The sequence below is a fragment of the Lethenteron reissneri genome, chromosome 53, assembly GCF_015708825.2.
Source record: "Lethenteron reissneri isolate LAM-NWPU_2019-01 chromosome 53, ASM1570882v1, whole genome shotgun sequence".
Taxonomy (NCBI): Eukaryota; Metazoa; Chordata; class Hyperoartia; order Petromyzontiformes; family Petromyzontidae; genus Lethenteron; species Lethenteron reissneri.
Window position 1 is genome coordinate 10,025,698 of NC_083831.1, and position 27,202 is coordinate 10,052,899.

A 27,202-nucleotide genomic window follows, 5' to 3' on the forward strand; every position below is an offset into this window, starting at 1 on the left:
GAGAAAGCAAGCAGCAACATCTCTAGTTGTAGCCGTACCCATGTATTTACATGGCCAATGAGAGTGAGTTTACTTGGAGATCCCCGCTCATTTAAATTGTGCTCACACAATTCACCGCTGTTGGCCAAATCAGGACGTTGGTCCAGGCTCAGTTGGCTATGGCTCCATGTGACTTGGTAAGTCTCTGGTGTGGTGCATGACCGCACAAAAAATGCCCCCCCCACCCCCGCCGTCACATGAAATAAATGTTTTGACTTAATTTGATTAATTTTAGCTGCATTCCAGCTCGAAGAGTATCAAACCTAAATACACCCTCTCATAGCATTAACAGGCTGCTGTTGACTACTATGCACAACCGCCTATGCCTCCCTAGTGGTGATGTTTACACACCATACCAGGTGCTCGTTTGAGGCTTAGTCGGATGATCATCACCGATATTGGCCGTGAGTTGGAATGGAACTCGGGTCGACGGGTCCATAGTGGAGTGCGCTAATCGCTGCACTACCGCTCCCCACACACACACCTCCCATGCAAATATGGCCCAATAAAATAACAGCGCCTCCCCGGCTGCCACTGGCGCCGTCTTGATGAGCGAAATTTTACCGATAGGTGTCTCCCGTGGCCGCTAATTACGCAAATCGGTCAACCGCACAGAACGCGTTGGCGTTGCCGAACGTGACGGCTCTGGTCATGTCAGGTGCTTGCGAGAGAGTGCGTGGGTGAGTGAGTGAGTGAGCGAGCGAGGTCGTGAGCGAGCTCGTGAGCGTGCTTGGTGAAGTGATTGCTTGGGTGAGTGAGTGAGCGAGTAGGCGAGCGTGCTTGGTGAAGCGATTGCTAGGGCGAGTGAGCGAGCGAGTAGGTGAGATGGTACTCTTAGGTTTTTTCAGTAAAGTCACGTAGGGAAAAAATAAATAATAAAAATAAATAATAAAACATAATAGAACAAATAATAGAAATAATAAATTTTTCTGTTATTTATTATTGAATCCTTGCAGTCACGAAAGCTTCAAATCTAGAATTAGGTGAGATGGTTTAAGGTGTTTCCTTCGCACAAGAGGCTCAGGCCATGTGTTGATGGGAAAATATTTTGCGATGCTGCTGCTGGTGCTTGCGTTGGCGGTGGTTACATGAACACAAATAGCAAACGCACTCAACACGCTCGTCAATAGCAAGGCTGCATTAAGACAAGTACATAATGGGTGACGTCTTTGAGCAATGGCCTTTCTTCACAGCATGCAGAGAGAGAGAGAAAGAGGCCGGTACCCCTCTCTCACCTCTCTATTTTTGCTACCTCGCTTGGCCTCGCTGTTTCCCAATGAAGAAGGGCGATTACCCAAAACGTCGCCTGTTATGCACTTTTCCCCTTTTAAGTCCCCCCGTGGTGATTTTGAAGAACGGGTTGAGTTGTTTTTTTTCTTATGGGAAAGCCAATTTTTTTACAAAATTTGGTCAAGGGGAGAGGGGGGCACTGGAGTGTGGGGATGGAGAGGAGGTAAAGCTAAATCTTAACTCTCTTCCGCCGAGTTGGTTTGCGTTTCGAGCGACATCCCGCGGACGCTGCGCATCTGCCAACACGCATTCGTTTACCCCAGTTGAAAAAAAAAGAAATGAAACGTTTTGATCTAATCTTGATCTTATCTGTGTTGCAATAAAATATTCCTGTGTGCCGCAGGCGTGAAAAGCCCCATGGTTCGGTCGACGCTGAAGCTTGGGATTGCCGTACTGAATGGTGGCAACTGCATCGTACAGAACGTGAGTGAATTTCCTGCTCGACTCACTATCGTCAGCACGCTCCGCTTCTGTTGATTCCATTTGTAGGCTCTCACGACCAATGTCACGATTCATGATGGGGTTTGCTTTGGGCTGCATCATCGATTACTACGTTTGGTTATGTACGGTGCGAAAGAAGTTGACCATATGCATGCATACGCATTGCTGCAATGTCATTTTGTTTTTTCTGTAAACCTCCAATGGCTCGGCTAATCCACGCGAGGGGTTAGCTGTTTTGCCGGACGTAATCTCGAGTGAAACGTCGGATAAGATTGTCAAAATTCCACTTGATTTTCAGCACTCTTCGAATTTTTTTGCTGAAAATCCAAATCAGTCGGCATATTTTGCCCACGATGTGACAACATGATTTGATTGGCTCTGTCGAGTGGCGGAGGGCAATAGTTCAACACATTTGACGTTATATCACCACAATCTAACCCGCCACCCCTAAAAGAATCATGCTTTGATGAGCCGGTGGGTCTGAAAGTCCCCTCTCCGCGCTGCGCGTGTAGCAGAGGTCACTTGAAGTGACCTCAGAGAGAGGGTAGCTCTGCCACTCCCGCTTCCGCGGACTGATCCGAATTGATGCTTCGTTTTTGTGACGCGACACGGGGGACGGCCGCAGTCCCGATAAAACCATGGATTTGATTATATCTGGGAAAAAAAAACGAGGGGGGAGTAAAAATGAAAAGCCGTGCCGTTCCGAATTGCTGTGCTTCCATCTCGCGAACGCTCCAACACGCCAATTAAAATCTGGCCAAGCGTTGCGTAACGTCATTTGCCCCAACAAGTTGCCGCTTTTTTCTTGGAGTTGCCTGTCGAAATCGTGTCGTCCCGTTGTTGGCTAACTTGATTTTGTCAAAGGATTTATTCTACGTCGGTTTTCACTTTTGTACTACTGACACAGCAATGATCTTGTTGTCGTAGAAAATGCTGGACTATCTCAAGGACAAGAAGGACAGCACATTTTTCCAAAGCGTTGCGGGACTCATGCAGATATGCAGGTGAAGAACATCTCACGGCCATGTCAACAGTTTATATAGAGGCTATAAATCAATTTTCAAATGTCACTCCTGTATTCTCACAAATCAAGTATCGAGCCTAATGGCATATTGCAGAGATTCCATCTGATGCAAACTCTTTCTACAACGTTTTTTGTATTCCACGTGTGATAAGGGGGAGCTGTGGCTCAGTGCTTAGCACCCTGGGCTATGAACCAGATGACCCGAGTTTTGATTCTTTGCCATGGCTAACATGATGCTGGTTATTAACTGGCATTGCCCAGCGTGGTGAAGTATGGTTAAGCAACACCCAGTGAATTGCACAGTATGGGGAGGCACTCATGCAGCAATTAATTGACAACGTTTAAATAAAATGAAAAATCTGAAAGCATACATTTTCATTATATTTGGCAAATGTGGCCAGTAAAAATCCCAGGCGATCATCTACTCATTCCATCAGCCCATTGGCATAATTAAAATAGAAAAGAGAGGTGAGCCTCGGTCATTTCCTGGTGATACTCGCCACTGCTACGGTAACATGGAATATACACCACTGGATATAGCCCCCCCCCAACCCCCTAAACGTTGACGCTGGGAGCCCCAGCCTAGTGTTCGTTTGAGGTGGAATCGATCCAACCCAAAAAGAGGCAGTCGGTGTCAACCTCGCCGAACGCTCTTCTGCATATCGAGATGGAACATATCCCAGCCGGGCCGACTGGCCGCCTTTGCTGGCCCGCCAGTCACACGGCGTCGGGGCAGGTCACGCGCTGAACGCGGAGCGCGCGAGACTCGCAGGCATTGCCGCAATGCAACGCCGGGGAAATTGCTGCCCCCTGATTGATGTGGCCGCGTGAGCGTCTCCATCCCCCGCAATAAAACAAAATGTTCCTGTCGAAATAAAACGTTAATTTGGAATGTTAACAGAAACGTTGATTGTTCACTCTCAGAAGCTTCTGGTCTAGAGGGGGATGTGGTAGGCTGTCCCGTTTTGGACCACAAGATTAAATGTCTTCGCAATGATTTTTTTGGCGTGCTTTTAGTTGACGTCACACAAATGACCCACAGTTATACGTGTGACGATGCGTGCATGCTATTATTACGATTCGACGCGGAGATCCGCAGTTCATTGCTGTCTATGTATGGGCCCGGCTGCCATACTAGTGAATGTAAACGTATTATTCAATCAACTACCAACAATTGAATATTATTATTGTGTGAAGAATTGCAATGCAATAATTCATCTGCTGGCGCAAGCAATCATGTAAATACATATATTTTTTACATTGTGTAGTTCGGGAAATTTTTTTATTTAAATATTATTTTCTTATGTATATACAGTCATGCAAATAAATTGCAAAACATATCAAATGTGCACATATTATTATTTAAAGAACTGCAATGTAATTTTTCGACCTCTTTTACCAAACAGTCACATGTAAATGAGCAAAAATGTATATTGTGTAAAGATAAAAATGATTTAGGTAATTGTGATATTATTCCGTTTGTCGTGTTTTTATACGTAATATATTATGGGTAGTGCTGAGGTTAGTGTGTTGGACTTCATGTCGGCAAGGTTGCAAGTTGAATTCACAGTCGGGCATCAACTCAGCCCATCAGCAATTCGGGGTCGATCAAATTTGTACCAATTTGTGAGAAGTCAGCCTTGGCTACTGTCCGTTTTATGCAGCGGTCCTTGTCAGGTAATATAATTATTTTATAATCACGGTTGCTGAGCAGACGCCCAAAGTGGTAATGCGGCCAGCAACAGAGTGGTTCAGCAGCAGATAAGAGTTTCGGTTAAAAAAAAATTGTTGCAAGGAAGCAATAAATACCCAAGTGAAGCACGCAACAAAGAACTTGCACAAAGCGAAATGATGACGAATAGTGACGCCGTCGCCTGATGAAGCTGGTTGTGATTACTGGCGAAAACGTCGTACTCAGATTGTAAATGTTGTGGCTTTGCTCTCCAACACACCGGTTAGTGCTGTACTAGTAACGAATTGGCATGTTCTGTTTACGTGTCAAACCTTACTAATTGGCTGTGTTAAACTGATGTGGTGTTTGGTTATCGGTGGTAATAAAATGCTTTTAATAGTTTAATACGTAGTAGGCTTTCGCGACCAATAGCATCCCTAATACAGTTTTTTGGGTTAGATCGCGTAAATATAGATATAAATGTGTCGTTAAACCCGCCACCACCCGACACAAACCTTACCAATTGGCCGTGTCGGGTGGTAGCCGGTTTAACGACACATTTATATATTTACGCGATCTCACCCAAAAAACCCCTGTATTATGGATGTTTTTAATAATGTAATAAAAACGATAAATATTATTGTCATGTTCCCCTCTTTTCCCATTCTGCGAAACCCATGTGCCCCTCTCCCAACGATGCAGCGTTCTGGATCTGAATGCTTTTGAGCGGCAGAACAAAGCGGAGGGGCTAGGTATGGTAACGGAGGAAGGATCAGGTGGGTAGCGCTCTCCGCTCCGCACTCCAAAAACGTTCAAACGTCTCTCTCCTCGCCTGTTCTCTTTCACCCCCCCCCCTCCCGTGTCATTTTAATAATTGCCTACTTTTATTCTCCTCTACCCCACCCTCGCCCTTCCCCCTTTGAAGTATGATTTTTAAATGAACGTGGCCCGTGTCTGCGAATGCGCGAGTTAATTGCGCGCGCGTGCAGGTAGACGTTTTATGTTTCCCCCGCGCCGCCCACCACCCCGGTTCTCGTAGCGTTGTGGCGGTTGTTTGTGGTGTTGAAGGAAGTCAGACAGTTCGATTCGTAGGCCCATCTTCTGTGATTTGGCCGAAAGACGGGAGTACGTTTAACATGCAGAGAATAACAAACTGGGTGTTCTCCATTGACGCTGGTGATCCTGATGGTGCATTCAAGCTCGGGCATTTGTCTCAGGATGTGGATAATTGCTTTTAAAATGCCATCCCATATTTATGATTGGGATGACCATTTGAAACGGTCGCTCTTATGTTGCTCAATTTGTGGAACTTTCCCTGTCCTGACGTAAACCTTTCGTGACTGCAGGAATTCATATTATTTGTGTCTTTCGGTAAAGTCATGTAGATAGGTACAAATTAATACAAAGAATACATATAAAATGTATTTTTTTTATTAGCCTCTCCGCTTAATAAAAATAATAAATATAAATTTTTTTTTTACCTATATAAAATAAATTTCTATTAATTTGTACCTATCTATGTGACTTTACCGAAAGACCCAAAGAATATGAATTCCTGCACGAAAGTTTTAAGCCAAGATTCACAGAATTATCAGAGAATTATCTCGGTTTTCATGACAACAAAAAACAACAAAAGCCACCGCTGTGTTATATTCGGCATCTGTGTAAGCAGTGGGGGTTGTTTTCTTTGTACAACTTACGGCAGTATAGGTCAATGTGTTCTAGTCGCGCAAACAAAAAAAACGTGAAAAATGCATCTGCAGCTGAACTGCAAAGTGTTTGCTTTTGGAATTGTCATTGTTTAGCAAATGGTAACCCGTTCCTTCCTTGCGGAAGACATGATTCTCAATCGGCTCTTTTGCCTTATTAAATAACTAATAATTGAAGTTAATGTTATTTAATATGTGTAGGTAGCTTGGTGGGTGGGGGGGGGGGTATGGAGAGCCATAGTGGAGCAGTGTTAGGTGCTGTGAACCCAGCGATGTGGGTTCGAGTCCCGGCCCCGGCTATCATCAGTGGCGACTGTCATATGTGAACCGCTCCTCGACCCGTTACCCTCTTGATCCTACCGGCGCTGACCAGCATGGTGACGTGAGATCAAACAACTCCCCGCGACCGGCATTGGCATGCGGAGGCCTTCATCCAGCAGTGGCTGACAAGATGTTCTAAATTATGATTGTGTGGAGCCAATAGCAAACGTGGAACCACAGTCCTATAAACTATTTCTATTTTTATTTTAGCAGATAAGGCTCACTGAGCTATATAGCTCTTTTGCGACCTGGCCACAAATGATAGCTAAAGAAAGTGGCTCATCACGTGGAAATTTAGAGCAACCAAGTAATCTTAAGACAAGTGCCAATATGGAGTCACAGCCACGATTGGCTTCAATCCCCGCGCATCATCTGCCATTGCCTCTGTCCACCCGCTCGTACCGCGGTCAGGCTCTCGTACACGTCGTGAATTGGCAGTCCAATGTGGTGGGGTAAAGTGTGAGTACCCCTGCCTCTTAAGAGTCCATCTGGCTAAATCTGCCAGGGAATGCGCACAAGAAAGGGATGCTTTTATATTTGTAGCGGTATGAGAGTTTGTGCTCACGGTCGAAATGTTTTGTATCGTTACGATTTCCGTTCTGGGATGTTGTTTATTTTGTTGGGAATCGTGACCGCTAAGTTTCCCAGAGGTGAGCATCGCAACATGCGTAGGACCTCCCTCATCCTCAGTGTCCCAAGTGAATAAAGCTTCTCCTCTTTCCGATTAAACCCTCCCACTAACCAGTTGTCTAACTCTCCCACCAACCTATTTATACACTTTCCTGAACACCTATTTACCAAAACTAAGAAACAAGTTGCACACGCGTTTGTTCTAAACAGCCAAACAAACCGTTGTTATCGGAACCCTATGCAGAGTGCATGTCATACGTATGAAAAATAAGAAGAGGTTTTACTCTTTCTGGAAATAAAATAGGTGTCAAGATGTTCAAACACCAAATAGCTACCTTTTGCAAGGACTCTAGTCTGCATTATCCATAACAGTAATTATGGCGAATATGCAAACAAACACGCTCTGATAATATATGGCCTACCGCACAGACAGCCTACTTCATGGCCTAGTCTCACCATTGTTAGGCCAGTAAAGACAATGCTATATATGTATTTATAGACATAGATATATTTTATAGCTATATAAATCTATAAATGCTCTAATAGTGCATTTTCTTTGTACTCTTCGCTTTTTGGCGAACAGTACAAAGTAGTTAACATTGGACATTTGTGTTGGGGTGGGGGGTGCAGTGGTTAGCGCACTGCACTATCTCAACCGGGCCAGAGCCCCCTTCACAAACTCACACTGACCAGCCTGGTGAAGTATGGTCAAACAACCACCTTGACAGCCACAGCAAAGTGAGGCCTTCATTCATCATTGTGGATTGACAAAGGGCAGTGAATAAGTTAACTCTTCTACATGTGTGTGTGTGTGTGGAAACTGATTGCATATGTTTGAACTCTATGGAGATACACGGTTTAATAAATAAATACAAACATCCCTTATAGTACGCTGGGGCAAGCGCTGTTAGTGAGCATCTGTTAGGATGGCATGGCACGCAAAAGGGCGGTGTTGCTAGCACCACGCTCACCCGGCTGCCTTTGTCTCCCCACCGTGGTGATGGTCACACATCAAACGAGGTAGTAATTTAAGGCTGAGTTAACCCGGCGGCTGCCCAGGCGCGAATGGAGGGAATTCCAAAGATGGGCGGTGAGGGGAGGGAAGCAGAGAGATGAGCGTTCTGACCGGCGGTGTGTGTTTGTGTGTGGTGGTGGTTCCACACAAAATGGATGAGATGACACCGTTAGGCTGATAGGACAGAGTTCATCAACGTGGGTGGCAGGAGCGGATGAGTCAAGTTTGTGGGAACAGTAACAATGGCGGCAGCAGTAGTCGCGATAGAAGAGTGATAAGGAGGCGACGGGCCGCAGTTGAGCAGGTGACCGGAGTGAATTGGTGGGCACCAGATCACCTCTGCTCTGTTGTGTTGGAGTCTCCACGACCACCTCCCATCTCATTGGCGGTGACAGAAGAGTGATACGGAGGCGACGGACCGCAGTTGAGCAGGTGACCGGAGTGAATCGGTTGGAGACTTCACGACTTCCCCCATCTCGTTGGCAGTGGCCCCCTAAAGCGCTGAGATTTCAGATGTCGCTGTGGAAACGCCACCAGGGAGAAGACCGTTTGGGAGGTTGTAGTTCAGTAGTGTTTTTTTGGGGGCGATCGGGGGGGGGTGGGGCGGGGGCTGAGTGGTTGGCAGAGGCATTTCCTCCTGAGACTGCCTTGAAGCAAGCATCTGGCTGGGTGAGCAGTGGGGGCACGTGGGGTTGGATTATTCATTAGTTGTCTTGCCTTCACGCACCCACTGACGAGAGCACGCCAGAGAATATAAATGCGGGCATAACGTTTGCATGACACAAAAGGCAAAGATTCCCCATATAGCCTGAACAGACTGTTGGGGCAAGTGCTGTTAGTGAGCACTTATGAAGGTCGGCATGGGTCACGAGGGGGTAGGTGGCCAGCACCACGCCCGGCCGCCTTTGTCTCCCCAGTGGCGATGTTTACACATCACACCGGGTACTCATGTGAGGTTGAGTCGACCTAGGGGAGTTCCCAGGACCGGTTCAGATAATCGTCACCGGTGTTGGCCATGAGCAGGACTCGAACTCGGGTCACCGGGTTTGTAACGCAGCGTGCTAACCGCTGCACCACCGCTCCCCGCACACACACACGTTCCCACACACACACACGCACACACATGCATATGCACGCACGCTCGTCTTGAGATGCGAACGTCGCCACCTTTCTCCACCCACTAATCTGAGCGACAGGATGAGAGAATGACAGAACGGTGAAAACGTCATCCGTCTCGCAGCGTAATTCCCCCGTCTCCACGGCCCGCGCCGTGCAGGCTTCTGATCGGCCGATGGGCGACGTCATTTCTGCCGTTTAGCAAGCGTAATAATATTTTAACGCATCGCACCCGGCGTTGTACGCAGTGGTTCACCGCGGCCTGCCAGATCACTTGCCCGTCTTCATTGGGAGCTCACTAATCGAGACGAATGTTTACGTCGGCTTCGTTGCCTCTTTAATTTTTTTAGACGTTAGACTTGTACGTACCAAATCCGCCGTGGCATTGCCACCACCACCGCCACCTAACAACGACGCCGCCACCACCGCCACCGATGTGCGTCGATATGTCCTGCTGGCTTGTATTTGGCGAATTAGATCATCGCTAGGTGTTACCACGCTGTTTCGCCACCGGGTCGTATCGTAGTGCACACCGCAAAACGCACGCGTTACACACTCGTACACATACGCACTCATTACACACTCCTACACATACGCATTCATTATACACTCCTACACATACGCACGCATTACACACTCCTACACATACGCACGCATTACACACTCCTACACATACGCACACATTACACACTCCTACACATACGCACGCATTACACACTCCTACACATACGCACGCATTACACACTCCTACACATACGCACACATTACACACTCCTACACATACGCATTCATTACACACTCCTATACATACTCACTCATTACACACTCCTACACATACGCACACATTACATACTCGTACAGATGCATACAAAACAAAGGCGAAGGTCACCCATGTAGCCTACTTACACAGGTGGTGGGTGGTCAGCACCACGACCGGCCGCCTTTGTCTCTCCAGCGGCGATGTTTACACACCAGGCCAGGTACTCATTTGAGGCTGAGTCGACCTAGGGGAGGCCTAGGCCGGTTCAGATAATCGTCACCGGTGTTGGCCGTGAGCGGGAATCGAACCCGGGTCGACTGCGTTGTTAGCGAGCACCTATTAACCTCAGCACAGTGTGGCTAGTGACCACGCCCGGCCCTCACGTTGCTCATGTTTACATGCCACCACATCAGGTACTCGTTTAAGGTTTGAGTAAACCTAGGTGGTGCCCAGAACAGATTCAGATAACAGTCACTGATGTCAACCGTGATTGGGAATCAAACTCAGGTGACCGAGGTTCGTAGGGTAATGCCTTTTTGACTGTCGGTTGTTGCCAAGATTAGCTTTAACCATGAGGCCACCGCTGCAATTTCAACGTAGAGGAGAATCCTCGTATCTGCGCTGGTTTTGGCGACCAATATCGCTGATCCTATTATCCACCGCAAATTTGAATCCTCCTGTCCATGGGGTAAAATAAAAAAATTGCGGATAACCCCGCGGATAATGCGATGATTTTCCCAAGTGATTCCTCTTATCCACAAAAAAATACGAGTATTAGGAAACTGCTTTGCTGTGCATTATGGGTAAAATCACGGATCATTGCACACAATGGGAAGATATAGGGGCGCGTATAATAGGAGTTTGCGTGGAGCCGACAGCTGCCATTGATAATTATAGGAGCTGCGGGTAATAGGTCCACGGACATCAGAAGTTCTGTATATATATCAACATCAACACACCTACACTTACGGCGACACGCGCATAGATACGCGAACAACAATGCATTCCGCACCAGCGTAATTGCACAAATTGCAATCACGCTTACGCCAGGGTACACACCAGCGCCCCGGGTGATGCCTTCAGTTCGCCACGTCAAGTGGTCTCTGCAAACGAGCGAAGTCCACGTGGACTTGCCTAAATTAGCCCGACATTTCTCCGCGGGGCTTTCCGAAAAGCGATCTGCCAGATGTTTGCCAGCCATTCACTCATTACACACAAAGTGCTTGCCGCAAATGAACCGCGATGCCTTGCGGATCTCGTCAATGAGCATCACACCATCATCACGCGAACTCCGGTCATCCTCGCAGCAGTAGCTTTTGCCTGGCCATCGAACAAAGACGGTCACCGCAATCGCGCGGCCCTTTCAGATGCGTTTCCGCGGCCGTCTGGAACGCTCTTCCCTCCGATATTAGGAAGCCACTGGGAGCTTTGCACTTTTCAATCATCTAGATTGAAAACTCATTTCTTAAGAACTGCTTTTTGTGTTTAGTTTGTTGTCCTTCCCCCGCACCTCCGATTAGCAAGGCTGGTTACGTACGCTGCGAAATAATTTCAACACACGTACATCCATTCGGTCATCAGCTAATGAAGTAAACTGCCGCAGAACTTCTCAAATCCTTCTGCTGGATTAATTATTACTGGGAGACGCTGTCAGGTCCGGTGCTGAAAATCTGAAGGCGAATATTGTTCGAGTACGATTGAGCGGGGAGATGCTCTGCCTCCGTGTGATGGTCAGCTCGCTGGGCTTGCGAAAGATATACGGAGATCATCGGTCCGATCTCGTGGCACGGCAGTTAGAACTATCGGCAAGCTGTGAGAATAGGGTTTCCCTTCTACGTGACTTTACCGAATTGAACCAAAAATAACAAAACAGCTGTGTTAAGATGTTAAAACACCAAACTGAAACCTTTTACTATGAATCATGTCTGCATTAACCACAATACTTGTGGTCAGAATGCAAACAAAAAACATACTCTGATAATATATGCAGTGTCTTTGAAACTGATTGGTCCACACCAGAGACAGCTTTCTTTCGAGCCTCGTCTCAAAACGGTGTTAGACCAGAGGGGAAAACCTATTCTCATATTTTGCTACTGGCAAAGGAAGTCCCATGATTTCAGCAAGCTGTTTAACCACCCACCGCCCGCCCCACTCACGCACCCAACTTCTGCCCACCCAGCAGCATAAATGGGCACTCCACAGTTAGTCGATCGGAACATCGTGTGTGGTGGGGTCAAGTGTGGGCACCTCCAAAACGTCTGGAAAAGCACCCCAAACAGAAACCCCGCTGCCCCACCCCACCCCACCCAAATGTCGAGAATCCGTGAGGCTATCCTGCGTCTGATAGGGAAAGGCAACAACTGTTCGCATGGTTTCATTTGCTCATATAGCTGTACATACAAATGCATATGTGTATGGACGTGCAATGGTGACCGTAAAAACCTCACGCCGCCTTTGTCAATGACGGAGGGAGCCTCCAACCGAGCTGTGTCCGTCATCCCCGCGATTGCAGGCTGCGTCTCCCATACACATCGTCATTTGTGTGCGCTTACAGTTTTAATACTTGTTTTTCTGTCTAACTGTTTCTTTTTTCTGTTCATTTTGCTGTCCCCTTTGTTTCTTCCTTCACCGTCCTCCATGCCCTTTGTGTTGTCGACACGTGTTCCGTTAGTCATTTCTCACGAACAGGGTAATTACAGCTGCTTTTTTTCGCGTCCCGATTTGTGGCAGGTTGTTATCGTACTGCGTATTTCGTTCTTTGCACTTTGCATGGTGTCTCGCAGGGCATTAACACTCGCCTGGCCGTCCCGCTCAGAGTTATAGAATTTGAAAGTTCTGTTTGTTTGATAGTCTCACTTTGGAATTCGGTTACCGGTTTTCACACGGAGTTTCGGTGGCGCACTTCCACGTTTCGGCACCCGACACATACCTCTCAGTTTTTATCAAGTGCAATCATCGATTTGGGATTTTTTTTTCGTCACTTATTTTCATTTCAAATGTGACACGAGACTCTTTGAGGGCCCAGTTTGGTAGCGCCTCGCCGGTGCCCAGCAACTGTGACACCAAGCAAACTAAGCAGCTCAAGGGGGGGGAGGGGACTCCAGATTTATGAGAAAAAATTGGAGTGCACCGGATCAAATTCCGATTCAAATAGCATCATCTTATCATTCTACAACGCTATTAAATTGCACCATCACAATGATCAATTCTCGTAATTAGTCGAGTCGGCAACTTATTTCACACAACCGTGACATAAGCAAGTGATGCTGCTCGTCCGTCGTATAATGTTCATAGTTACTTGATGCACGCAAAAATAACTTCCGCTTAGGGCTCCAAATCGTTTGCGACCAACTCTGCACCTGGCTGATATTACAGAATGACATCTGCTGTCTCCAATTGATCTGTCTTGTCAGGAAACCAGGCAGGGCTCCCTGATGTTGCGTAGACAGTTATTAACTACGAATCCATCATGCTGTCTGACGGCCAAGTGAAAACTTTAATTTATATGTTATCTATTTATATATACCATGATCAGTGAAAAGCCCCGAGGCCATTCACTCATTACACTTGAGAATCTTGTTTGATCATGGCCATTGAGACCATCAGTGTGTTTCACTTCAGCATTGGGTTTAATCACGGTCAGCAGGTTTATGCCTGGACTCATGCCGGAAAATCCATGCCATCTGCACATTGCTATGACACAGAAGGCATGGATTTTCTTTTTTCCAACCAGTTACCACTCGTCTATTTGTGGGTCTGAGCCAGTAGTATCAATGCCACAATCATATGGCGGTGGTCAGTCACTTTCCAAGAAAATCACTGTTGATGTCCCACAATATGGTAATATTTTTTTTCATCATCCGTGGAATGATGATCGGCTGAGTTTGATCTCTAGTTGAGGATGTGCTCGCAATGCTCCAACTGTCAAGTTGAGGCCACCAACCACAGTACCACCCAGATGGTGTTCTCAGTTCAACTGAATTCATTTTGTTAGATCTCAGAAATAAGCACGAGACAAAGATTCTCCGTATAGCCTTAACAGGCTGTTGGGACAAGTGCTGTTAGCGAGCACCTACGAAAGCTGGCACGGCACACGAGGGGGTGGGTGTCCAACACCACGCCTGGCTGCCTACGTTTTCTGAGTGACGATGTTTACTACACATCGCACCACGTACTCATTTGAGGCTGAGTCGCACCAGGTACTCAAGACCGGTTCAGATATTCGTCACTGGTGTTGGCCGTGAGCGAGAATCGAACTCGGATCGCCGGGTTCGTAGTGCAGCGCTCTTAACCGCCGAACCACCGCTCTCATACATAAAGCACACGCGCAGACAGACAGACAAGCCAACAATTGAACAGAGAGATCTGGCACTGTACTCGGCTCGAACCAGTTTAGATCAGCAAGGCCACTGCCGCAAAGAAGGGCCCTAAAAAGAATAATCGGCGCAAACGGGCAAGTCAGGCGAGTGTCAATGTTCCACAATTAAAGTGCACAGCATAGCGTTGTTTTGAAGCTGCACAGTGACATTTAACAATGACTTGCCATGTCATTCTCTTATTTTTATTTATTTTCATCACGAGTATGTGTTAATGGGCACCGTGTCGTGTGTTTTAATTTGCAGATTTTGTTCATTAACGTTTTTTTGCACTGCGTGTTCCAACTAAATCTTTGTCAGTCTGCCTTGATGATGTGGCATGGACACATTTAATTCTTGAACTTGTGAGATTCCGACCTGCGGGTGTTGAGGGCATTTTTGAGGTTAGCAATTGTCGATAAATAAAAAATAGTAACTTTCGCATCTCGCACACACGTCTATAGTACATTGCAGGCATAATCTACGGATTCCCAAGAATAATACATCATGTTCTTGTGTGACAATCCAAATATCGTTGACAAATTCAGTAGTCCCAATTTACAATTCTGATTCCAGTTCTCCACTGCACGGGTGGCGCTAGATTGACGTCACTTGCAAATAATAAGTCGAAATGGATGTAGATGATGCGGTGACGCCATGTAAAACTACAACTAAACTTTTGATTTATTTTACCAGTTCAGGCTCACTGAGCTATAATGCTCTTTTTTGGAAGCTACCTGGCCACAAATGATAGCTCAACTAAGTCAATTGTTGCGTGGAAATGTATAGCAGCCATGTTTCTACACGTGGAGGGGAAAACTAGAGCACCTGGAGAAAATTTCATGGAACCACGAGGAGAGAGTCAGGGTTGGGATCGAACCCACGACCTCCTGCATAGCAGGCGAGGCAGTTAACACCTCGCCACCGCGGCACAGCTGCGTTCTCGCTGTGTTCTGACGGAGGTCACACGTAACGAACAAGTCATTGGCCCCGGCCCTGGCCCTGCTTGGCCTCGTGCCGACTCCACTCGGATGTGCCGGTGGAAAAGGGTTATTAAAGACATGCCGAACTGTTTTGATTTAAAGCTTTCGTGACTGCAGGGATTCATCTTCTTGGTTCTTTCGGTAAAGTCACGTAGAAGGTAAATAATACAATAATAAAAATAAAACATAATAAAATAATTCTCACGACGTTTTGGCCACAACGCAAGCAGCCGTCCTCAGGTAAAGAACAGGTCTGTCGAGAAGACAGAGCCGTCTTCAGGTGAAGAACAGGTCTGTTGAGAAGACAGAGTCTGTCTTCTCTACAGACCTGTTTTTCACCTGAGGACGGCTGCTTGCGTTGTTGCCGAAACGTCGTGAGAATTTTTTTATTATGTTTTATTTTTATTATTTTATTATTTCCATTCTACGTGACTTTACCGAAAGAACCAAGAAGACATGCCGAACTGTTCTATAATGTCCAGCGGCTTTGAAGTCACGGTTGTTGGCTAGTGCAAAGGTGACAGCCACGCATCATCAGTTCTAGCAAGATACTCCCGTCACGCAGAATGTTTGGGGGGGACGCCTCGCCTTCTGAGTGACGAGGTGGTACGGCAAAGGAGAAATAGTTCCCATCGCGCACACTTTTTGTGAGGCCATCCAAAGTGTCAATCCGCATGCAAGAAATGCAAGAAATTCGGCAAGCATAAAAAACAATTAACTTGAGACTCAGTGGGGGTTTTCCCATGGATTTTTTAAAAAATTAAAATGACTAATTATCAAACAGTTGTGGAATCTCAGTAGCCCCTCGTGAGGTTTCACAGAGGACCTTACTTAAGTCATTGTGATTGCATTTAAAATGGAAAATCTGGAGACATCTTAAGTTTTCAGTCCTTATTAGAAAATGAGCTATAATGTACAGTATTATTCAAGAGAAAATGAAATAAGTAATCATGACTTTTAAATATATATTTTTTAATAATCCACTGTCTGAAAGTTTTGACTGCCCTCCAGTTTCAATGCACGTAGGACCCCACAACAAAACAATTGCATTGGCTAAACAGCTGTTCGATCCATGGAACAATCACACGCACACACAGAGTTACGAATAAACGATTGTGACCAAAAAATTCACGCCTGTGACAAAATCACCTGGACCACGCCCGGCCTCGTGAGGTTTGGGAAGCTAAGCAGGTTTTAGCCTGGATAGCGCTTGGATCGGCGAACACCACACGCCGTAGCACGTGGTCGTCCTCTGCTGTCCCTCCGTCTTTGCCAAACCCGCACTGACGGGCGTGGTGAAGTATGGCAAACGAAATGCGGCTCACAAAGGAGCGCGGGGAGGAGGCCCTCATCCAGCAGTGGATTGACAAGCGAGACTAAGCACGCACACTGTACACCAAGATGACAGAGTTTCAATAATTTAAAAAGATGAATCCCAATCACTGGAAAAGTAAGAATCGGATTTAAACTTATATCACGTTGGATTCAACACTTTTGTAGGTATATTCCATGACGTTTGTAAGTAAGAATAATTTCCCAAAATTGACAATGGTATTGCTTGCCATTCATCAGTGCCCTCCTCAGCTGCAGGCCTGAAGTCTTTATATTTATAAAAATTGCAACTTGTTTTATGAATGTTGTCTGCGAGAATGTGATGAAATTTTTTAAATCAAGTCTTATCGGGGGTATTTCTTTTAGGTAAATAAACGCACCAACGTAGGCTTCTTCCCACACTGCATCGTGTGCTTAACAACGTCGTTTTACTTTAAATGCTTTATTATTTTCTGGGTACCACATATACTCACGGCGATAGTTGATGAAATAGACCGGCTGCCAGCGCATCATCGGCGCAGACTCTCATCACAAATACGCAATCACTCAGTAGAAGAAAAACAACATTTGTTTTCTGATGATTACAAAAGTATGTATGGCTATCTTCTTGGTTCTTTCAGTAAAGTCACGTAGAATGGAAATAATAAAATAATAAAAATAAAACAGAATAAAATAATAAGTGAGAATTATTTTATTATGTTTTATTTTTATTCTTTTATTATTTCCATTCTACGTGACTTTACCGAAAGAACCAAGAAGATGAATTCCAGCAGTCACGAAAGCTTTAAATCGAAATTATGTATGGCTAATATAATCGAAGGGAGGTTTTCAGGCATGGGTAATGTTATTTATAATACTTTTGCATCCGTAATCATGAGTCTACCACTGCTGCGCGTAATTGTGCGTGACGAAAAAGCTTGACGGAACTTTTACAAATTGTGCCCCCAAATCAGTGACTCTGTACAATGCCTATGCATTGTACGAGCACCATGATTAAGCTTGTCAAGTATTTTTTACGAAACATTTTACTTGCAATTTACAAAGAGGTGGTGGGCAGGTTGCTTGCTACGAGTAATTGTAGTCTGAATTTATAAACAATAAAGCTTTAATTCGTTTTCAACTTAAACGGCTAGTCTGTGTATAACAAGATACATGCAAATGCAATATCTGGTTAGCGTTGTTGAGTAATGCATTGCTTCCATTACAGGTAACGATAATCAGATTTCCAAAGGCAGGTACCAATTGATCCCGAATAATAACCATTAATTAGAATGTGCTTAACACCAAATAATAATTCAGCGTTGTTGTGGTGAATTTGTATAATAAAATAAATAACACCTTCCCACATTTTGTCCCTCCATAAACCAAAAAAGAAAATATACGTAATAAAAAATGTGCACACATCCCATCAGCCACGTGGCCTTCGGGGAGTGCATCTAATCAGCAGCATTGGTTCAGTACAGCGAACTCTTGACCGGATTGTGGCATTCATTGTCTCACCATTCTAGATTTGAAGATTTCGTGACTGCAAGGATCCATACTCTTTGGTTCTTTCGGTAAAGTCACGTAGGTGAAAAATAAAATAAAAATAAGAGATAAAAAAAAGTAAATTAAATCACGACGTTTCGATTGCAACACAAACAATCATCACACCTGATGATGATTGCTTGTGTTGCAATCATCATCAGGTGCGATGATTGCTTGTGTTGCAATCGAAACGTCGTGATTTAATATTTTTTTTATTATTTATCATTATATATTAATATTTCTCTTTTGATCTCTTTTAATTTTTATTTTCTTTTTCTTTTTACCTACGTGACTTTACCGAAAGAACCAAAGAGTATTCATTGTTTCATCACCATTCAGCCTTGCCGGGCCAATGCTGTTGAACTACCAGGCAGCTGAATGTAGAAACCGGCCCATAGTCTCCTAGTATTTGAACCAATGCTCTAAATTAGAATGTACTGTTTGAATACCGCTCACAATTAATTACCCATTCATAATCTTTTTATCTAATTACAAATACAATTAAAATTATGGGAAATGCTCGTATCGGCAGCTAGGGTAAATGTTGGGACAGGAGCGGCCAATGCGTAACGCAGATCACAAAATAGGCCTGCAGTCATAACATTGCTCTGTTGAGTCCGAGGTTAAAACAGCCTTTAACGTGCGCTAATTTTAAGAACGTAATAAAAAAGCAATCGAGCAAACCGTGTATATATTTTTTTAGTAGCAACGCACGATTGCACTACGGAGAAACATAATGTGTCAATAAATTAGCAATCGAACACCGATTCAGTTTCTTATTAACTTGCCCTGTCAATCACGGGAGAGCAGAAAAGGGGTGATTGATAGAAGGTGATAATCGACCCGCAAGACACCGGTATTGGGTTCGATACCCGGTCCAAAGCAGGGCCGATACCTTTGGCAATTCACTTCCTTCATTCCTGCAGATGGCATGCAGTGGGGTAACGTTATGGGTACTCATCTACATCTTAAAACAATCCAGGACTATTTGAAGGCTATCGTACATTTACGTGTAGGGTCTATGTTAGTGACTATTCAATTAAAATCGAGATTGCATTGTGTTAAGATAGATATGCAATATTTATCAGTACTTAACAGCTGACATTCCGTATATGTATGTATGCATGTTTGTAGTGGGTATGTTGCAAGTATATCACTTGAAAAATATTTACAGGTTTCATATAAAGTTATACATTTAACATTCTGTGATCCAAACTTATTTATAATTATGGTTTCATAAAAAAAACTACTATCTGTATGCATTCTTTTTGAAAGGTACTGTACTCTTATTTTTAATATTTACCGAGCTAAACAATACACCTGTGGGTCTGGAGAATATGATGTGGTTTATGATCAATACAGCTAATGTAAACGCATGCATTCAAATGCCTCGTGCGATATTGTAGCAGGCAGGAGGTCAGCCCTTCTTCACTCATTGCGTGCTCAGGATATATTCTCAACGAAGCGCCTACCGCTGTGTACGCTTCTGCGTAAAACTAACGTGAAATGTTACGTTTGCAGGAGCTCACGAACCTGGGATGATGTTTAAAAAAAAAAAAACCCACCAAAGAGCTCGTCAATCCATCTCTAGCTTTGCCCCGTCTCCACCCAGTCCAGGCAACCCCAGAGCTTTCGCATGATCATCAACGGATGCAAGCAACGTGATGCATGCTGTGGCCGTGCTTGGGAGAGTGTCACTCCTTCCATCCATCCATCCATCCTCGTAATCCCTTTTGCACACATCCGCTTCCGCACTTGGATGGATTTCACTAACTGGCGACATGCACGCGATCGTGTCTTGAAACCCTCCCACCGCCGCGGCAACAACAAACGACATACGGTGAAATGTCATCCATTCCCAAGAAATCTGTTTCCTACGTGAATCTTGAATTTAATATTTTATTTTTGTAATCCGCCGTCCGTTAGTGCACGTTAATTTCGTAGAATTATAGTAGGAAAATGTCAGAATGGGAAAACATGTAAATGTTAACCCTGTGAGTGGTTTGAGGGGTACCTACGACAATTTTTCGCATAAAATGACGTTAGCCGTGTGTTCCCACTTGCCGCTTTCGGAGCGCATGAGCCCAGCCAAACCAGATATCTCATTTGTCGGTACCACCTGAGGGTAGCATAGCTCTAGCGGTTCCAATTTATTTGTGAGGCCATCAACAGTAAACAGGGAAGTGGCGTTATCAAATAGTTCGTGCTTCGTGGCCATGTAAATAAAGACATCGGTGTGACAAATAAAGTTCTGCTACCTTACGTGGTACCAAATTATTCTCTGGCCCATGGACGACGATTAGAATGCTAAGTAAACAAACCCGCATCGTCTCCAAGACGCAAAAAAATAAACAGATTTCTCATCCGGTTTCGCGACGATGCTCCCTCGGAAAACGACGCTGGATGGGATGACATTTCGCTCGCATGTTTGAAACATTTTCTAGAAATATTTCGGGAGAGAAGCATTCGTTCGTGATCGGGTGGCCCATTTCCACCTCCGCTTGCGTGCGGCCCCAAGCTCCGCCTATGGCCACAACGGCCGATGTTTAAGGTCGCGACGGTGGCACGGGACCGGGACCCGGTGCCCGCAATCTGGCATTAGTCGTCGGGGGCATGAAACGCCCGCCATCTCCCACCGTTGCATTTGCGTTGCAACTAAAGTTGTGCACCCTCTTAAAAGTAAAAATAAAGAGAGGGATTTGCCCACTCTTGTTCCGTATTTCTTGGACAAAAATGTCTAAATGAGGTGCTTTCGCGAGACAACAAGAGGCAGAGCGAGAAAATAAACACCTCGGAAAGGTAAAACGGTCACGGACAATCGCTAGCATCATGCTTCTCCATAACTCTCCACATTTGAGTGAACCCCAATGTGTTGAATGATGACAATGCGCATAATAATTCTGCACACTATTTTTCGCTGCTGCTGTCCTTTCCCGTGATGCTGGTGTCAACAGGTGACAAGGTCATGCAGGATGACAGCTTCACCTGTGACCTCTTCCGGTTTCTACAACTTCTGTGCGAGGGTCACAACTCTGGTAATGCTTCGCTGTGAGAGTGCCGCCCCTTTACGAAGTGCTGCTCCTTACCAAGTGCCGTTCCTTACCAAGTGCCGTTCCTTACCAAGTGCCGTTCCTTACCAAGTGCCGTTCCTTACCAAGTGCCGTTCTTTATGAAGCGCTGCTTCTTACCAAGTGCCGCCCCTTACCAAGTGCCGTTCCTTACCAAGTGCCGCCCCTTACCAAGTGCCGTTCTTTATGAAGTGCTGCTCCTTACCAAGTGCCGCCCCTTACCAAGTGCCGTTCCTTACCAAGTGCCGTTCTTTATGAAGCGCTGCTTCTTACCAAGTGCCGCCCCTTACCAAGTGCCGTTCCTTACCAAGTGCCGCCCCTTACCAAGTGCCGTTCTTTATGAAGTGCTGCTCCTTACCAAGTGCCGTTCCTTACCAAGTGCCGTTCGTTACCAAGTGCCGCCCCTTACCAAGTGCCACCCCTTACGAAGTGGTTTGGTTTCACGACAAATAAACTTTGTTCACACGAGCCTCGTGGCTCGCCGGTCGAGCGAGCGGTCCGCAATCGGAAAGGTCGTGAGTTTAACACGTATGCTTTCGCGACCAATATTATTCATAATAAAGTTTTTGGGTTAGATCGTGAGTTCAAAACCCGGTTGGGGGGGTTCCCTCGGCCCATCATCCCTCTGGGGTCGATAAAATCGAATGCCACTTTGCCGGGGAAGTGAACAGTGATTGTTGTATGCATAGACTTGCCCCTGCCATTGTAATGTGACATTTCTACCGTTCGCTCAGGGCTGCAAATGGGATGATGAGCACCACCTCCATGCTCATTTGAGCAAGAAATCACTTTAACTTTTATTGATATCCACGAGGGGTGGCACGTTTCAACCCCCTGACAATTTAGTGAAGACCGATTCAGACATCGCTCACATGCACGTTGTGCTTCCTTCGCACCGTACGTAGCCAACCGTGCCAATCAAAGTTACCGATGTCAAACGCCTTCGGGAGCGTTGAATATTCCGACCTGTCGACGCACCACACAGACTTCCAGGACTACCTGCGGACCCAAGTCGGCAACAACACAACGGTCAACATTGTCATCGCCACTGTGGACTACCTGCTGAGGCTGCAGGTAAGCCCGTCGCGATTGGTTGGGTGCAGCGTCTTTGCCCCGATACGTACAACCGCAAACTCTCCGCATTGCGAGGATGATCTGGAAGGTAGGATTTGCACCCCCCGAATCTTGGGGTAATTTTTAAAAAGAGTCCTTGTTTTATAATCGGGGAGAATACAATTTCTTACAGAGAGTTATCGTCCAGGAGATGATTATGAACGTGCCGATTTAAACCGGGGAGCGGTGACTCCGGGAGGACGATTTGCGTACAGCTGGTGGAGTCTCCCGTCCTCGTGCTGGTGATGTATTGCCCATAGAGAACCGTCTTCCCGATGATAATTTCGAGCAACTACAACTCCAAACACGTCGTGCAAGGAGAACAAGTTTAGTTTTCCACATAATACGATGCACCCCCAACTTACGCTCTAAAATAAAGGAGGCGATGGGGGAGAGGACGGGGGGGGGGGGGGGATGGTGTGCGTCATATAACCATGAGAATATGATCTTTCTACGCTCGGAGGAACTGTTGATCAGGATGATAAAGCCACTTCGTTGAGCTATCATTTGTGATAGCCAGGTCACTTACTGAAGACGAAGAAGAAGCTAATAAGCTCAGTGGTCTTTACCTGGTAAAAGAAACAAAAATCCATCAATCTGGCTCAGGGCCAAGTAGGCCCAGGGCGGGCGTGCACCCGCGATGTCAGCGGCACGGCTCGGGTTATGCAATGGAAAAAAAAACAGCAACACGGCTTCTCAGGACACACCTCGCCCCCTGGCTGGCTTGGGTATACAGTGTGAAGCACGTATTAGTGACGAGGGTTGTACATTCCGCAGCGGCACATATATACGCTGGTGCTAAACTGCTGCACGGCAATGTGCGGGTTTTGGCGGCTGTGTAGGTCGTGATGGCGGCGCGCGTGATGTTGCTTCGCTTCATCGCCGTCCGTCAAGGTGTACGCGGAGTGCGCGAGCCACGGTGAGGGCGAGCCAGAGTGTCAGCTCAAAAGGGCATCTGTGTAATAACCGTGGCAAATGACATTACAGGGTCGCCTAATGACACCTGTGGACGTTGACATTACTGATCTGACATTGAGTGGACTTAATTGGTTTTTGCCCACACTTTGTTATAATTCGTAACACAGTGGCGCTACGCACAAATGCCATTGCGGCCGCCAGATGTTTTCAGTTTGTACGGTTGGGTGAGCATGGCAGCCGGTGCAGTAATCCCCCCAGATGAAGGCGCATTTTGTGGACGTGCAGTCCCGCGCACTCTGAAGATGTGTGTGCAATCATCGGTATAATCACAGCGTGACTTTGTTTTTGTTGACTTGTAATCCACGTTTGGTTGTAATCATTTGCCCCCCTCTTCTTGACGAGGGAGACATTCGTAAATATTTTAAAAAGCCACGGTGTCAAGACACGCTGAGAATAACAAACTGGGTGTTCTCCATTGACGCTGGTGACGCTGATGGTGCAATTCAAGCTCGTGCATTTGTCTCAGGATGTGGATAATTGCCTTCAAAATGCCATTCCATATTTATGATTGGGATGACCATTTGAAACGGTCGCTCTTAGGTTGCTCAATTTGTGGAACTTTCCCTGTCCTGACGTAAAGCTTTCGTGACTGCAGGAATTCATATTCTTTGGGTCTTTTGGTAAAGTCACGTAGGTAGAAAAAATAATAATCAAATAATAAAAATAAAAATGAAAACAAAGAGAATAAAAAACAAGAAAAATATCACGACGTTTCGATCACAACACAAGCAATTGTCTCCTGATGTATATACGTGACTTATCATGTGGAAATGTATAGCAGTCAAATACTCGTAAGCATACGTTGATTCTAAAAGTGGAGGCAAAAACCGGAGGACCTGGAGAAAAATCTACGCCACCACGAGGAGAGAGCGACACGCACACTCCAAATATACAGCAGGCATCGGGTTGCGATTAAGCCACACGACCTCCTGTATACCAGGCGAGGTAGTTAACATCTCCTAGCCACTGTGGCGAGATGTTAATGTGCTGCCAGCTGCACGAATGAAATGCGTGCAGGAGTAGCAGGCAGCGCATGTACCTTGAGTGCCACAGATGCAGACATGGGCCAAATAGTAAAATAATAATCACATGTAAATGAATGTAGATGGTGAAGGTTCAGAAAATGAAAAAAAAACAAGATCGTTTGAACAAAAATTAATTTGGGTGGGGGGGGGGGGAAACCCTTGCAATATTGTTATCGAATTTCCTCTTCGGTGACGTTAACATTGTCGTTGAGAACAGCGGGAAATGGGAACAACAGCAGCAAAACAACCCAGCACGACCACTGGTCACTGCTCAGCGTGTGGGGTATTTTTCACGTTATGTCGGCCTGCGTTGACCCGGACACGGACTTGAACCCTGCCAGTTTATATCCACGCACTGCCAATTGTACCCGCAGAGCGACCACAAAGAACAGCTTTTAAAGCGTATAACAGTGGCCGGATGTTCCTGTGGGTTATAGCACTAAAATCACGATCGCAAAGGTCACCACGGGTTCACTTTCCGGCCAGGGGGTCGATGCAATCCAACGTCTGTGCGGGCAATCTGAAATGAGGGTCGATTTGTGGGAGGTCATCCAGCGGTTGTCCTGTGAAGAGCCTGGCTATTGCCATGGGATTTTTAAATGTCCACCACTGGGTCAGGGCTGACTTGTTTTGCATTTTTGTGGCTGCATGGCGCTGTGACTGCAGCACTGAATACACCAACAGGAGGCTTGGATGTTATCATCCTGGTCCGTATTAACTCAGAATATCGCCCTTCCAGTGTCAATAAAATGAGTACCCTTTTCAGCGGAGAGTCAAGTAGATGTCCTCGCCTTCGGAGAGACTCGTCACTGCCATGGAAATGTGAAATATCTTACCCCCTGGCTCAGCACTGGAGTTGGCTACGTACGGTGCGAAAGAAGTTCAACATACATGCATACAATGGAGATGCTCTACCAACAGAATGTTGAATCTACGAGTACATCCTCACCGAAATAATACAAGTTTAATTCGAAATCTAAAGATTATTAACCGCATCTATCGAAATGATTCTTCCACTGCTTGCATAGTGAGTGGAAGAATCTACTCTTTTTTCCTCCCCATGTTAAATATGACACACGCGTCATATCTAAATATGACACACGTGTCATATCTGACATCTCCACCGCTGAGTCCTCTCCCCTCTCCCCGCCCATGTCATTGTCTCCGCAGGAATCCATCAGCGACTTCTATTGGTACTACTCGGGCAAAGAGATCATTGACGATCACGGACGCAGAAACTTCTCCAAGGCGATGGCGGTGGCCAAGCAAGTGTTCAACTCCATCACTGAGTACATCCAGGTGAGCTGCCCTCTCAGCGGTACAACTTTCACCGAGCGACAATGGTTACACAGAACACGGCGATGCACTCGTATACGGTGGGTTCGAGCGTAGGGGAGGCCCAGGACCGGTTCAGATAGCTCACTAATTAAACTAAGCAAATTTTTTTTTTTAACAATGTAAGACCCACTGAGCTGTATAGAGCTCTTTTTTCAGAAGTGACCTGGCCACAAATGATAGCTCAACGAAGTGGCTTATCACGTAGAAATTTAGAGCTGCCAAATACTCTAAGTGTGTGTTGATTCTCAATGTGGGAGTGGAAAAAAACGGAGGGCCCAGAGAAAAATACACACGACCACGGGGAGAGCTCCAAATATACATATATCTATATATATAGAAGGAAAATTTGTGATTATGTGTGTCTGTTCAAAATGTTTAGCATACTTCCTGACATGCAACAAACTTTAAATTTGCCATGTGGGTACTTTCCAGACTGTACACCATGCAAAAAATAAAAAAATAGACTTTTGTATTTTTTTGGGGGGAGGAGGGCGCAATAATGCTTATATTTTGCACGGGCAAGTGAGCTGTGACGTCACATCTGTCATGTGACCTATGTGCGGAAGCGTAACGGAGTGTGCCTGCTGATCGCGGGTAGAGTGAAATAGAAATTTTTTGCAGGTCTAAGGCGTTCTTTGCGCAGCATTGCTTTATTATTTCAGTCGTTTACTGCCGTACGCACCCTGAAAGTTGTGGAATTGTCCACCGCTTGCTTAAGTGAGCATTTCAGTAGTGCTCGTTGGCAGAGCGGGGGTGACACTGTGACTTTGAGCCATTATCCACTGGGCTCAGTGCCGCCACGATCCCGCTACACTTTCAGAAGCTGCTTTAATCTCGATTGGGGGCCACTGGGGTTTGAAACCAAGTGCTCTCGCCAATGCTGGCTCAGTTATTCCTGACACGGGCCACGTTCCCATTTCAGATTTGAACAAGTCACCACTTTTTTTTTCCGCCTGAATCTCCCCCTCCCCTCCCCCCAGCAAGGGGTTCGAGTAAATGAACTGGTTTTCCCATTTACAGACACTCACACCTCTCCTTACGCGCTTGAACCAGCCCTGAACATTCGCGACTGCAGTTCGGAGTAATCAATCACGCACACACACAGGCTCCTAAAAAGTAGTGTATGGAGTTTATGATCCATGTAATGAAGATGGTTGCTGCTGTTGCTAAATTTGAATGCATTGGGCTCTAGATTATTATATGCGCATTTATTTATATATATATATTTTAGAACCATTAAACATATACTGATTAAAAAAATGTGATTTGAAATCTATTCGTCATAGTCATGGATCTGTTTTACACAGTCAAGGGCTGGTTTTGTTGGTATTCGTTAAGGATATATATTTTAAACAAATTGTCTCAGACTATACATTTGTGATAATTGGTTCTTTACCCTTCTATCTGGCAACAAAACTGACACCTTTTTGCAAGGAGTCATGTTTGCATAGACCGCAATACCTGCA

At 45.7% G+C, this 27,202-nt stretch overlaps 1 protein-coding gene across 1 annotated transcript in view; it reads left to right on the forward strand.

Annotated features, from left to right (window-relative positions):
• Positions 1 to 27,202, forward strand: part of LOC133356172 (ryanodine receptor 2-like) — a 200,997-nt gene that overhangs the window by 154,349 nt on the left and 19,446 nt on the right. The window contains 7 exon segments of the mRNA XM_061573549.1: positions 1,673 to 1,752; positions 2,698 to 2,774; positions 5,169 to 5,242; positions 12,689 to 12,706; positions 21,169 to 21,249; positions 22,268 to 22,356; positions 25,569 to 25,697. Of these exon segments, the coding sequence (XP_061429533.1) occupies positions 1,673 to 1,752; positions 2,698 to 2,774; positions 5,169 to 5,242; positions 12,689 to 12,706; positions 21,169 to 21,249; positions 22,268 to 22,356; positions 25,569 to 25,697 (548 nt within the window).